This window comes from Nerophis ophidion, linkage group LG25, assembly GCF_033978795.1.
Source record: "Nerophis ophidion isolate RoL-2023_Sa linkage group LG25, RoL_Noph_v1.0, whole genome shotgun sequence".
Lineage (NCBI taxonomy): Eukaryota > Metazoa > Chordata > Actinopteri > Syngnathiformes > Syngnathidae > Nerophis > Nerophis ophidion.
The window spans coordinates 15,699,924-15,714,986 of NC_084635.1; the positions used below are offsets into that span (position 1 = coordinate 15,699,924).

At 37.4% G+C, this 15,063-nt stretch overlaps 1 protein-coding gene across 5 annotated transcripts in view; it reads left to right on the top strand.

The window, feature by feature from the left end:
• glceb (glucuronic acid epimerase b) overlaps positions 1 to 15,063 on the top strand; it is an 83,275-nt gene that overhangs the window by 32,471 nt on the left and 35,741 nt on the right. For all 5 annotated transcript variants that reach the window (XR_009804292.1, XR_009804291.1, XM_061887444.1 and 2 more), the window contains exon 4: positions 13,568 to 13,813. Coding sequence is in view for 3 of the 5 variants with exons in the window: in XM_061887444.1 (XP_061743428.1) it covers positions 13,568 to 13,813 (246 nt within the window). In the remaining 2 variants the exon portion in view is untranslated. The remainder of the gene's footprint in view (positions 1 to 13,567; positions 13,814 to 15,063) is intronic.

Here is a 15,063-nt window from a genome sequence, read left to right on the forward strand (position 1 = left end):
ATGAACATACCCCAATCTAAACTTACATAAACAATTTGCTGTCTGAGCAGCTAAGCTATTCGAATGTGCACATTTAACCTACAATCTGAGCTCCCTTAGTACAGAGTACTGTATTTTTCGGACTATAAGTCACAGTTTTTCCATAGTTTGGCCAGGAGTGCGACTTATACCCATTATGTGTGAAATTATTAACACATTACCGTAAAATATCAAATAATATTATTTAACTCATTCACGTAAGAGACTATATGTATAAGATTTCATGGGATTTATCGATTAGGAGTGACAGATTGTTTGTTAAACGTATAGCATGTTCATTATGTCATAGTTATTTGAATGACTCTTACCATAATATGTTACGTTAACATACCAGGCACCTTCTCAGTTGGTTATTTATGCCTCATATAACGTACACTTATTCAGCCTGTTGTTCACTATTCTTTATTTATTTTAAATTGCCTTTCAAATGTCTATTCTTTGTGTTGGGTTTTATCAAATACTTTTCCCCAAAAAATGCAACTTAGACTCCAGTGCGACTTATATATATGTTTTTTTCCTTCTTTATTATACATTTTCGGCAGGTGTGACTTATACTCCGAAAAATATGGTAATCGTTCTGTACTCACAGGCAGGAGATCACAGGTGTTTTTATGGTGTGTTCCCTGAACAAAGTAGGACGCCACAGCGCCCGCCTGAAATGATAATAGATTTTATTTGTTACGCACTTTTCATATGAACACATCTTTAAGTCCTACAGTACAAACCAATATTTTAAACAATACAAGTTTAGCCATTAAGACAAATAAAATACTAGCACTAAAACATTACTACTGAAGCATAAAAAACACAAAACATTATACTTATTAAATAAATAAACTTTGAAAACGTTTTCAGTGTATGTAATTTTGAGCACATTCAACAATACTGCAATGATAATGATAAGCATGATAATTTTGGTCACGATTACAATAACATCAGAAACTGGTCTCTTCATAATAATTTGTGTCATTCTATGGAATTTAGTGCCTAAACTATGTGTTGGTGACTCAGTCTGCACTTTCTCTATTGAGTACGACTGCAAATAAAGCCACTTAGGTGCCCAAAGAAAGATGTGAGTGCCAGCACTTTGATAGATTAGAGTAGGTGGGAAAAAAACTATTAAATTAAAAAAAAAAATTAAGCTCATAGCACACAATTTGTTTTCTGCATGTATTATTTCAGAATATTAGTCTTAACTGGGTTAGCATTTTTTTTTTATATTGGCCTGAAATTTTTTTAGTTTTTTTGGTGTTCATCTGAACTTTCGGAACAGATTACCCATTAAAACCAAGGTACCACTGTCTTCAATTTATAAGACTAACATGTTGTTTTATATCAATGATGTCTGATGACAAGGCTCTCAGTCTGCTTTATGACTATTTTCTCCAGTTATGTTCTGTCAACATCTTGTACCCAAACAACAAATTGAAACTTGTTTCTAAAGGTTGTTTACAAAATGTCAATCTTTTGGCCAATTAAAGTGTCCATCAAACATGTCTTTTAAATGCCATTCATTTGAATTCAAAATAGCACATAGTTTAGTGAAAGACGAGCCAAATTTTCTGCAACCTTGGGCAACTAATTACAATTCATGCGGAAAACAAAATGAATGATGTACACAAGGTAACATTTGGTGCTTATACATATTAATTAGGCCAGTGATTCTTGAATTGTGGTACTATTTTCACTAGTGCAGGGGTCAGCAACCCAAAACTTTGAAAGAGCCATATAGGACCAAAAAAAGAAAAGAAAAAAAAATACAAATCTGTCTGGAGCCCCAAAAATTAAAAACCTTATAAGTGTGGCAACATATAATGTAAGTGTCTATATTTGCTATAATAGCCTACAATCAAAATGACTGTGTCGCTGACACAAATCTTCGTTGACAGAAATTTTGAAATGTAATTTGTATCTACACATTTTTACATCATTGGAAAACGTTGGTAAAAAGGAGGCTTCTATGAAGGTGAGATGACTCCTGGAAATTACAAGCTTAGAATGGCCTAAGGTCTAGTCAATATGTGTGTCCAAGTTAACAGAAACGGCAGGCTGTCTTATAATGGATTTATTACAATCTTTGCAAGCTGGGTAAAGTTTGATGTGGTATGTAATGGCACAAAACTACAGAAAGGCATCCAATATTACATACAGATATGTAATGAGACATGCAAATATCAATCAATCAATCAAAGTTTACTCATATAGACCCGCATCACAAATGTCTCAAAGGGCTGCACAAGCCACAGTGACATCCTCCGCTCAGATCCCACATCAGGGCAAGAAAAAAACACAACCCGATGGGAACAATAAGAAACCCTGGAAGGGACCGCAGATATGGGGACACAATGCCTTGTGGATACAGTTAATAATGGGAGAGTCCTGTTCATAGTGAGGCCAGCAGTTTAAATTAAATACACAGTGGACATAAGTAGAGGAAATTAAATGAGCTCAAATATACCTACATACGAGGCATAATGCAATATGTACAAACCCCGTTTCCATATGAGTTGCGAAATTGTGTTAGATCTAAATATAAACGGAATACAATGATTTGCAAATCCTTTTCAACCCATATTCAGTTGAATATGCTACAAAGACAACATATTTGATGTTCAAACTCATAAATTTAATTTTTTTTTGCAAATAATTAGAATTTCGTGGCTGCAACACGTGCCAAAGTAGTTGGGAAACGGCATGTTCACCAGTGTCACATCACCTTTTCTTTTAACAACATTAAATAAACGTTTTGGATTTGAGGAAACTAATTGTTGAAGCTTTGAAAGTGGAATTCTTTCCCCATTCTTGTTTTTATGTAGAGCTTCAGTCTTTCAACAGTCCGGGGTCTCCGCTGTCGTATTTTACGCTTCATAATGCGCCACACATTTTAGATGGGAGACAGGTATGGACTGAAGGCGGGCCAGGAAAGTACCCGCACTCTTTTACTACGAAACCACGCTGTTGTACCACGTGGCTTGGCATTGTCTTGCTGAAATAAGCAGGGGCGTCCATGATAACGTTGCTTGGATGACAACATATCAATCAATCAATGTTTACTTATTTAACCCTAAATCACTAATGTCTCAAAGGGCTGCACAAACCACAACACAAACCACTACAACATCCTTGGTAGGCCCACATAAGGGCAAGGGAAACTCACACCCAGTAGGACGTCGGTGACAATGATGACCCAGTGGGACGTTGGTGACAATGATGACTATGAGAACCTTGGCGAGGACCAGATATGTGGGCGACCCCCCCCCCCCCTAGGGTACCGAAAGCAATGGATGTCGAGCTGGTCTAACATGATAGTAGTTAAATCATTACGTGCTCGGAGCACATAGGGGTCCAAATGTTAAACTTAAAATCACAAGAAATGTTAACTCTCCCTAAGCTTCTGCGTAAAGGCTGCAAACAGCCCCTTTTAGTGCTACCAACTGAATTTTCCCAGGAACCACATTAAATTACCACCTGTTTAGTCCGAGGGACTCACTACATTGAAAACCTACCAACATCACTAGTCATTCTGGCGTGTGTATAAGTAGCATAATGATATGTTATGTAATTGCGTGTGATGGGATGTTAGTCATGTTATGTAAATGTATGTGGGAGCTTGGTACGTGTGGGCGGCATGATGTAGTATTCCTTGATTGTAACAAGCTGTAGGAGAGGGCTGTTTTGAGTTACATTAGGGTTTATGATTTGTATGGTTGCACATGTTACGGTGTACATTGTTTGAGTGTTAATAGTACAAAACCCCAACCAATGAAGGTGGCATGTTGTGTAAACCGTAACTAAAGACAGAATTCAATGATTTGCAAATCCTTTTCAACTTTATATTCAATTGAGTACACTGCATAATGTTCGAACTGAGAAACTTAATTTATTTTGCAAATAATCATTAACTTAGAATTTAATGCCAGCAACATGTTATAAAAAAGCAAAGCAAAATAACTTTAAGAGGAAAAAAAGGTTTTCTTTACTCCCACAAAATGTACTGAAAAAGAGTCAAAACCGAGGCCCTGAAACTAAGGTATTAGACTGTAGCGTGGGGTACCTGTACCGTTGCACCTCTCGTAAATACAATTATAGATATAAACAAAATGACAGTTGTCAGCTGTTGGTATATATTATCTCTGTCAAACAAGCCGGAAATGTATGTTTCCAAATACTGCAATAGTAAACAGTAGGCATGCAACGGTAAATGGGTTGTACTTGTATAGCGCTTTTCTACCTTCAAGGTACTCAAAGCGCTTTGACACTACTTCCACATTTACCCATTCACACACACATTCACACACTGATGGAGGGAGCTGCCATGCAAGGCGCCAACCAGTACCCATCAGGAGCAAGGGTGAAGTGTCTTGCTCAGGACACAACGGACGTGACGAGGTTGGTTCTAGGTGGGATTTGAACCAGTGACCCCCGGGTTGCGCACGGCCACTCTTCCACTGCGCCACGCCACGGTACTCGCTATAATACTGTACGAGACAATCCGACCGATTGTATATGAAAAAATTAATCAGGATCATTTTTTTGCCATCTCGCCCAGCCCTACGATAAATCCCAGTCCTTGTTTTGATTGATGTCCGCTGTAATTTTTGCACGGATGACAAATATGCTTCGCTGATGTTAATTAACAGACTTCATCAAGAAATTATCTTGGCTTCTAACATGACACTCCTACCAAAAGTATGCGGGTCCCAGGCAAAGACGGGTGGTAAAGACTTAAAAATGTTTTGAAGGAAGTTTTGGACGGAGAATGGAATGAAAACTTTGGTGAATAAGCTCTGTGGATTGATGGAAGGAGTTTTAAGTTTGAATTAAAAAAAAGACGGTTTGTGCCCGCTTCATTTGTTGTGTACAAGCTTGCCAGTTGTGCGGAATACAGAGTTATTGGTAACCAATTTGGAGTACACAAATGCAGCGTGAAAGGATTTCTTTATCTTTGCCTTGCTATATTCCTGCTTCATTATCTTACGTCTCACTTGTAGGAAGTCCAAATGAAGCCGGTATTATACATTCCCTTTGCCATCTTGTTTAAATAAATATTGGTGTTTTTTTTTTTTTAATCCTATGAATGTACTTCAAAATATTACATTCTTTTAATTTGTGAAGCAAATAGACAATCTCCTCTTAATTCCGATTTTATTTTATTTTTTATTGAACGGTATCTGCTTCTGGGCTATATCTCACGCGTTGAGACTGGCGGATGCGAAGGATCCTGTGGGCGGCACACATCCACTCAAGATATCTGGTTTGTCAATCTCATAATCCAGCTGTGTTAGTCCGACTTTTAAAAAAACAAACATGATCATATTAAGGTGTTTCCATGAGTTTTAGGATACTTATTTAGAGCCAAACTATTTGAGAAATTGGACAAATTTAGTGCATGGACACGTACTGAATTAGTACCGAGTGCATCTCTGAAGTTAGCATCTCTGGTAGGTAGTTTTACTGCATAAAATAACAATTATAAAAATTATATAAGATATATATTTCCGTGAATTTTATTTTGGACTTTGTGTCTTACTGTTGTTATTAAGGATGTCCCGATCAGGGATTTATGCTGCTGATCCTGATACCGATTACATGTATTAACAGTACATTTTTCAATGTATTTGTATTAAGTGCTATTGACAGTGTAACAATATCAGCATAATATTTAAACTTGTTTTGGAAATCTTTTTTATTACATACAATTGTTTGATCAAAACAACGTCAAGAGTACAAAATAACTAAATAATATCTAAATTGATATTACTCATTGAAATCCCTTTTGGCCTCAAAGTCCTCCTCTGACCAGGATATATTCCCTGAATTTGTAAACATGAAGAAAATCAACAACAAAAATGTATTTTGAGAAAATAAAAATGTTGATCTAAACCAGGGGTCTCAAACTCAATTTACCTGGGGGCCACTGGATGCAGAGTCTGGGTGAGGCTGGGCTGCAAGAAAAGATTTCTTTAAAAAAATGTTGCATACTCCTCAGCATGTTCAGTTGTATAATGACGTTTGAAATTGTATTCCTTGTGCACCGCAACTTTCTCTGTGCAAATAAGACACGTCGGGGTGCCCCTGTGCTCAACAAAGGAATATTGCATCACCCACTTTTCCTGGAATTGTCTTTGCTCATCACTAACCCTTCTCTTCACTGCAGGCTTTGAAAAAGACACGTTTGGGGTATTGGGATGTATTTTTGTTTTCACCCGACGCGCGGAGAATAATGTTATTTCTGCAATGTGTGTCATTCCGCTTTCCCTCCCTACAGCAACACGACGGTCGGCGGATAATAGCCGGTAGAGTACCGGGATATTGAGCGCAAACAAGTGACGGCTCCCGGAGTGTTATCCGGCGTCATACAGAAATATATGTAGTGTTCATCGTGTGAGGCAATGCAAAGTAAACAATAAAGAAAACATAACGGTTTGAATTAGTCCAGTTTATCGGGGACTGTTATTACTGACGGACAGGTGTCGCGGTTTGACTGCAGCCAGGCACGTTAGAAAACCCCTGTCTCCATGGCAACGTCTCTGTCGCTTTCACTCATTTGCCGCTTTTCCAATAACGCAGGGGTAGGCAACCCAGAACGTTGAAAGAGAAATTTTGGACCCAAATAACACGACGCTGTCAAGCGCCATTCATATAAAACTTGCGGGCCGCACTAACGTTAAACTTTCATATTAAGGTGGGGGCCGCAAAATAACGTCTCGCGGACCCCTGATCTAAACACTCTCGTATTGATAATATACAGATAATACCCTTGGTCTTAAGACCACTAATGTATGATCGGTCTGCCCTCTTACATGTCGTGTACTGACTATGACAATGCTGACATGCACCAACAGTTGTTACATTAATCCCTCTCTACACTCTTATTATTTGTTCTTACTAGTTTTTTGATAACTGTTTACTTTATGTTGTCAGTTAAAGTGGTTCCATCTACACTTCATAAACTTTACCAGGTAATTATTTCTTGGTGTTTCAACCTATTTTTGAAACTACCTTAGCTCGCTCTTGTTGTGTAACATGTTTAGCCTGGTCCTCCAATGTTATTAGGACACTAAGAAATGCAGTTTATTTGCCATAATGGAGTTGATTATTATTAACTTAGGGAAGCGGGTCCACACTATGTATGGAGATACACAATTAGCTGCCAGTTTGTCAGCTGGGTGACTAAAAATAAATGCAACATTAGCCAGAGGAGTTCAACGTTTTTGATCGGTCATTGACGGCATAAATCAGCAATGGCGATCCCATACTTTTTCAGGAAAATCGTCCGATACTGGTTGTTTGCTGATCGATCGGCACATCCCTAGTCAGTATCAGACAAGTCATTTTAAGAAGTAACAAAAGCCCTAGTCTTAAAAGGTAGCAAAAAATAAATGGTAAATACATGGTAAATGGATTGTACTTGTATAGCGCTTTTCTACCCCTTTTTAAGGAGCCCAAAGCGCTTTGACAGTATTTCCACATTCGCCCATTCACACACACATTCACACACTGACGGCGGGAGCTGCCATGCAAGGCGCTCACCAGGGCCCATCAGGAGCAAGGGTGAAGTGTGTTGCCCAAGGACACAACCGACATGACTAGGATGGTAGAAGGTGGGGATTGAACCAGTAACCCTCATGTTACTGGCACAGCCACTCTACCAACTTTTCCGCGCCGACCCCCTGTATTTTTAATTATTTTTAAGATAGCACACAGTATGTTAATTTTTGGCATTTGTTTTGCTCACTAACTCTGCAGACACCATCTGCTTAAAATAGCTACTTGAAAAATATGTGCGAGTTTGATACTGCCCAAGGATGTTAAAGCTGGCCTTCTGAAAAGGCCCTACCTAAAATACATATGAAAAAAGGATTTCGTATTAGAGTTGATCAATTTGGATATTTTACAAGCAATCGTTTTTAACCTAAAAATAAGAAAAACACTCATCACTCAAAAATATACTGTAGTGCACAAGTAGTTTGTTCCAAATTACGGTGTCTTAAGCCTTAAAAAAAAAAATATATATATATATATATATATATATATATATAGGGAGTTTATATTTTCTTGTGTGAATGTATACTGAGTGTTGATAGTGTAACCTTTTGTGATAATTAAAATGATGAATCAACCCAAATCTCCCTAGCACACTGGCAAGAAAACTGCACAATGCACTGTTTTTGTGCACAGTACATTGACTGTTGTAATAGTCCAATTAGCAGAGGTACTGTTTCCCGGAATTGCTGTCTGTTGACTCTCGCTGCGCAAAATATATTCTGTACAAGTTAAAAATCTGCTCTAACAATGGAAGAACATGTTTTGTATAATCAAAGCACATGGGTATTAAATTGCCTGTGGCATCAAGAAGGCATCTATCTGTGTTGTTCATTAGTGTCGTGCAAATAATACATTTGTGTATTAGTGCACTCTAACTCCTTTCTGACCTAAATATCTGATATCTAAAAATGGTGTAAATCCAAGAGAAAGGCAACACATTCACAGAACTAGTTGCGGCGGCCTCTTTTTATCCTGTTTTGATTTGTGGAAATACAAATCTGTGGTGTGTCAAGAGGTATTTCCATATGGAGTTGTGTGACTAAGTTGTGGTTTAACAAAAATACATTTGTTTGAGGTTTTATTTCACGGATGTCAAAATCAAAGCTCAGGGGCCAAGTCTGGCCCACCACAGCATTTTATGTGGCCCGCAAAAGCTTGGAAATGTATCAATAAGGCATTTCATCTTTCTTAATGATGCCTCTCAATTTTGACATTTTTTTTATGTATGCAAATGCAGTTTTAACTTGATATTTCGATACAACAAAGAAACCTTTTTTTAAATTAAATTCTACTTGGAATCTGCTTGACTTCGGATTCCAAAAGAAGCTTTATATCAGATTGTAAAACAGTGTTATTGTGTGATAATTAATTATAATCAAATGAAGGGGAAACTGAGTATCATACAGTCCCTTTAGGGTTTTGGGGATTTTTTTGTGTGTGATTTTGGTGGCCTAAATTGCCTGGTTTTACTGCAGCATTTTAGAAAAATTGCGGTATAATCGCCCCTTTTTATGATGGGAGATATATGATTGGTTTGACCTGGGGTCTTCCTCAGGAGGTTTGCAGCGGTACTGAGGAGGGGGGGTCGTGAATTATTTGCTTTTTTCGACTTTATATTAATTGTCTTTTCTTTTTACTACTACACTGGCATATTTTTTTTTACAAATTTAAATGTTTTAAATCTTTATATACACATTAACATTGGTTTATAAATTGGCAGTGACATGGCTGCCTTGCAGGTTTGAAATAAAAACGTGAATCAATAATTACACTGCATTATTTTAATAATCTTAGCATTTAAGATAGCTAGGGATTAGCACGGTTGCTGCAATCTTGCGATATTATTGAAAATCTTAGTTTTGCACAACCGCAAGGTACGTTTAGGATATTCTTAAAGTACATTAAAACACAATTTTATACGGAATATGTAATATGCTCCATATTTTCATCAGTTTGGGTGTCTTTGGTCTGGAAAACGTTAAAGACCCCCTGTAACGGTTAGACAGTTGCGTCGTGTTTGAATACTGCTGGGACAAATTCTGTTGGCCAAAATGTACAGGATTAATTCCGAATATCGGGCAAACATTGCAAGACCGTGCGTAATTTGTAGGAATTGTTGAATTAGTGTGAGTTGGTGTCATCCCAACTTTGCAAAATCCTGGAAGGGGCTGATCAATATCATGAAGCGGCCCTCAGAGAGCTTCCGTGACTGCAACGTGCCCCATATTTCACACACAATTATCTGTCACAAGTTGTTGATGTCAGTTATCATTTAATCAGTTTTTCTACAGGCCGAGCTATTTTGGTCTCCTATAAAACGAAAAACTGGCCTCCGGTCCTGCAGATTAGATCAGATTACAGTCAGGCTTTCTCTTTTCTCCTAATGCTTGCAGAAGCATTTTAATGTTAAAAGTGTTGTCAAAATAAGCAACAGTGGAACACTGACCTTAAAACCAACTACCTCACAGGGCTCTTGAAAGGTGCATTTGTTAAAATTGTACATTGTTTGCAGTCTAAACAGCATCTAATAGCACGCCCTATATTACAGTTGTGATCAAAATTATTCAACCCCCACACAATTTTGGTGTTATAGCAAGTTGGACATTTATTCCGTATTTTTTTATAGTCATATCAAATAAAGAAGATGTGTCAAATAGACAAAAGCAACTTAAATTGTAACACTGTATTTTACAAAATACCAAAAAAGGACATTTTTCTTCATATCTCATTGACAAAATTATTCAACTCCTTGAAGATCATAACTCTTAAGAACAGAATTTGAATAAGGTCTTTTCAATCAGGTGTTAAAAACATCTGTAGATGTGATTAGAACCATAACGAGCAACAATTAAAATGATTGAAAAAGACCGTGACGCTCAGCTTCTTGTAGATGGTCAATGGTGTATTTGCAACATGGTGAAGTCCAGGGAGTGGTCAATGAAGTCAAGAGAGGAGGTAATTTCTCTTCATAAGAAAGGATATGGATATAAGAAAATAGCAAAGACATTACACATTCCAAGAGACACAGTTGGGAGCATAATTCGCAAGTTTAAAGCTAAAGGCACAGTGGAAACACTACCAGGGCGTGGTAGAAAGAGGATGCTGTGTGCGTACAGTGGTGAAAAACAGCTGAGGAACAGCTGAGGAACTACAACAGGACATTGCAGAGGGGGGAACGCAGGTTTCGTCCCAGACAATAAGGCGCGCACTATGAGATGAAGGCTTTCATACCAGAACTCCCAGGCACACCCCACTTCTGACTACCAGGCACAAGAAAAATAGACTCCAGTATGCCAAAAATCATCTGGACAAACCCCAAAGGTTTTGGGAAACTGTTCTATGGAGTGATGAGACAAAACTGGAACTCTTTGGGCCTATGAATCAACGTTCTGTCTGGAGGAGAAAAAAATAAGCTTACAAAGAGAAGAACACCTTGTCTACTGTTAAGCATGGTGGGGGGTCAATCATGCTCTGGGGCTGTTTCTCGGCCTCAGGTACCGGGAATCTCCAGCGCGTTCTAGGCATTATGAAATCTATTTCCTAGCAGGATATATTAGCTGCAAATGTCATGAAGTCAGTGACGAAGCTGAGGCTTGGGAGACGTTAGACCTTCCAACAGGACAACGATCCCAAGCATACCTCCAAATCAACATCAGAGTGGTTGCAGAAGAAGGGCTGGAAGACTCTGGTGTGGTCTTCACAGTCGCCAGACCTAAATCCTATAGAAAACCTGTGGCGGGACTTGAAGAAGGCAGTTGCAGCACGCAAGCCCAAGAATATGAATGAACTGGAGGCCTTTGCCCAAGAGGAATGGGCTAAAATACCTGTAGATGGTTGCAAGAAGCTTGTGTCCGGTTATGTATCACGTTTGAAGGATGTCATTACTGCCAAAGGGTGTTCTACTAAGTGCTAAAGATGCATGTAACTAGGGGGTTGAATCATTTTGCAATGAGATATTAAGAAAAATGTATTTTTTTGGTATTTTGTAAAATACAGTGTTACAATTTAAGTTGCATTTGTCTATTTGATATGAGTATAAACAAAATACGGAATAAATGTCCCAACTTGCTAAAACACCAACATTGTGTGGGGGTTGAATAATTTTGATCACAGCTGTAGGCCACTATTAGTTCGTACATTGAAAGTTTGTACATTTTGAGAGTAAATTTAAGAACATTATTAAAGTAAAATACAATTAAAATGGAGTTTGGATCATTTAGATATAGATAGTTGTAAGTAGGGGTGTGGGAAAAAAATCGATTCGAATTTGAATCGCGATTCTCACGTTGTTCAATTCAGAATCTATTCTCATTTTTTTTTTAAATATATTTTCTATTTATTTTTATCAATCCAACAAAACAATACACAACAATACAATCAATCCCTCATTGACTTTATCATTAGACATTTGTAAAAAATAAAAAAAAAGAACAATAGTGTCACAGTGGTTTACACTTGCATCACATCTCATAAGCTTGACAACACACTGTGTCCAATGTTTTCACAAAGATAAAATAAGTCATATTTTTGCTTTGTTTAATAGTTAAAACAAATTTACATTATTGCAATCAGTTGATAAAACATTGTCCTTTACAATTATAAAAGCTTTTTAAAAAAATCTACTACTCTGCTAGCATGTCAGCAGACTGGAATAGATCCTGCTGAAATCCTATGTATTGAATGAATACAGAATTGTTTTGAATCGGAAAAATATCGTTTTTGAATCGAGAATCGCGTTGAATCGAAAAAAATTATTTATAATCGAATCGCAACCCCAAGAATCGATATTGAATCGAATCGTGGGAAACCCAAAGATTTGCAGCCCTAGTTGTACTAGTTTTTTCAAACGTGCAGAAAGTTACAGTCTATACATGACGTATATAAGATTTCACACTCTAATACGTCCGAAAAGGAGTAGAAAGAAGCAGAATGTATTTAATCCTATGCATTTTCTTTTTTACAGGAATTACTAAAAAATGTGTTCACTTGTTTACTTGCCATTGTCTCAATCTGTATCACAAACAAAATAAATATCAACAGTTTACATGAAAAAATATAACAATAAAGTTCAAATGAATAAATAATTAATTGTGATTCACATTATTTGCTGTATATGTAATACATTATGTATTATGTCTCAGAGATAAAATTCAAGATGCTGTTCTTCAATTGAGGTTGAACAATTTCTTTACATGGAATATACAGGAACATTGTTTGACTTCTTTGCTTAATCCATTTCATAATTTAATTCCACATACTGAGATGCTAAAGATTTTAAGTATTTTAAGTAAATTGGACTTAGACTTCCTTTTTATTGTCATTCAAATCTGAATTTTACAGTACACATAAGAACAACATTTTGTTGCATTAAAATACAAAGATTTTAAATTAAAATATTCACTGTTATTTTCTTCTTCTGTTGAGAAGCATCGTTGCACATTCTTGAGTAGCAGGTTAACTGTTTGCATAATTTTAAGTTTGTGAAAGCACCATATTCTTGAATTTAAATATTTTTGATTCGATAGTGTTGAAAATGTTGTCCATCGCCGACATTATCTTAACTGACTTTTTTCTTAACACAATTAGTTAATGAAGTTGACTTTTGCAGTTACAGTATTTTCCCATATTTCTACAAAATAACTTGGATATGATAACACTTGAGAACAATAGAAAATAAGTTGTTTTTTTTGTCCAAAACATATTTTGCTTTATTCATTATTGAGGTGTTTTTGCCACTTCATGTTGTATATTTTTAATTTGAGATTTCCAGTCAATGTCGACGCTGTCTATTTGAATTTGTGTTTGACTTTTAATTCCTACTGTTTCCAAATGGTATAAATTTGGAAAGTTAGGAGGTCGGCAAGTTTTTCTTGTTTGTTGTTGCATTTTTGGGGGGAAAGACAACACTTAAAAGAAGTCTTCTTTTTTTTCTTTTTTTTTCAATAAGTCTTTGTAATTTTCATCCTATCTCCCCACACAGGTGTTCCTCTGTCTACTCAATGGGGTCCTCAGGGCTACTTCTATGCCATCCAGATTGCCCAGTACGGCTTGAGCCATTACAGCAAAAACCTGACCGAGCGTGCACCTCACGTGGTGGTCTATGATACCGCCGAGGAGAGAGATAACAGGATCAGCTCTGCAACATGGGCTGTGCCAAAGGGCGGAAGTCTCAGCCGTGTCTACGACAAGAGCCGCGCTTCCTCAGTCCGACAGTTTAGTGCTCCAGGTATGTAAGCATTCTGTCAGCCCAGGTGGCCATGAGGCAAGGAGCTTATCGCTTGTTAACTGTGGCTGTATAAGGTTTGATAGAAACATCTCCCTCAAGACAGGATGGTATGTGTGCCGCGTCCTTGCCACAAAATGCTTGTACTTTTTTGTCTGTCTGGATAGAAAATGGGTCCTAAATTATGTTCATTATGGTCTTAAGTCCAAAATTTTACTTGTTGAAACTGCAAAGAACCTAATACTGGCTCCTAATGATATCAATGATAAATGCCAACTTCAGGGTTTCCCACACATTAATTTATTTGTGGCGGCCCGCCACGAAAGAATTACGGCCGCCACAAATAAAAAAAATATATATATATTTTTTTTTTCCGGCTTTTGACTCACTTGACCGCTCTTAAAAGCAATGGGACTCTGTCTGTGAATGGAGCTTGTAATTACATATTATATAAATATGTACATAAAGTGTTGTAATTATATTCCAACTCTGCGTTCTTCTTGGTCATCGCCGCTGCCCCCACCCCGAACCCCACCCCCCCTTCTCCCATGCCGCCCGACCACACCACCACAAATAGATGCCTGACCTGTGGGAAACACTGAACTTACACAATAAAACAAAACACCTGCTTTCAATAAGTCACAATCATAACGTTGGTATATTATTATTATAGATATGCCTGAGCGTTAAATTGAATTTATGGATAAAATGCTGTTTTTTGTCGCAGACGATTTAAAATAAAAATCATCCATGTTTTTTTTCCTCCACCTCCGGCATACTTTTGCCCCTCCCTCCCTGAGCTTTTTTAGCTTCTGCTTGCCCTCTTATTTCTTTATCAGAGATCACACACCCAGTAAAAGATGGTTAATGCTAATTTGTCCCCAAGAAAGGAAAAGTGTTGTCAGTGGTTTAGATTTGCGGCAACAGGTGTGGAACAAGTAGCACGCTGCAAAGTTTGTTTATAAAAGGCAGCAGCACAACAGCATCGAGCCGGCCTGGGGAAGTGTATCTCTTTACAAGGCGAACATGAACACAAACAAACTCCCACTAAAAATCAGCTTTCTGTGGTGGAATCATTTACACAAGGTACCATGTTAGGTAAAAAAAGGAGCACAATGCACGGAGCAAACACTAAAGCAGTCACTATCCGCATCACCGAGATGTGGTGCAAATAAAATGGAAAAGCCTAGGTTTATCCACTTTTTAAACTATAGTCATCTTAATGTTTTACTTATTTGCATACAATGGGCAGC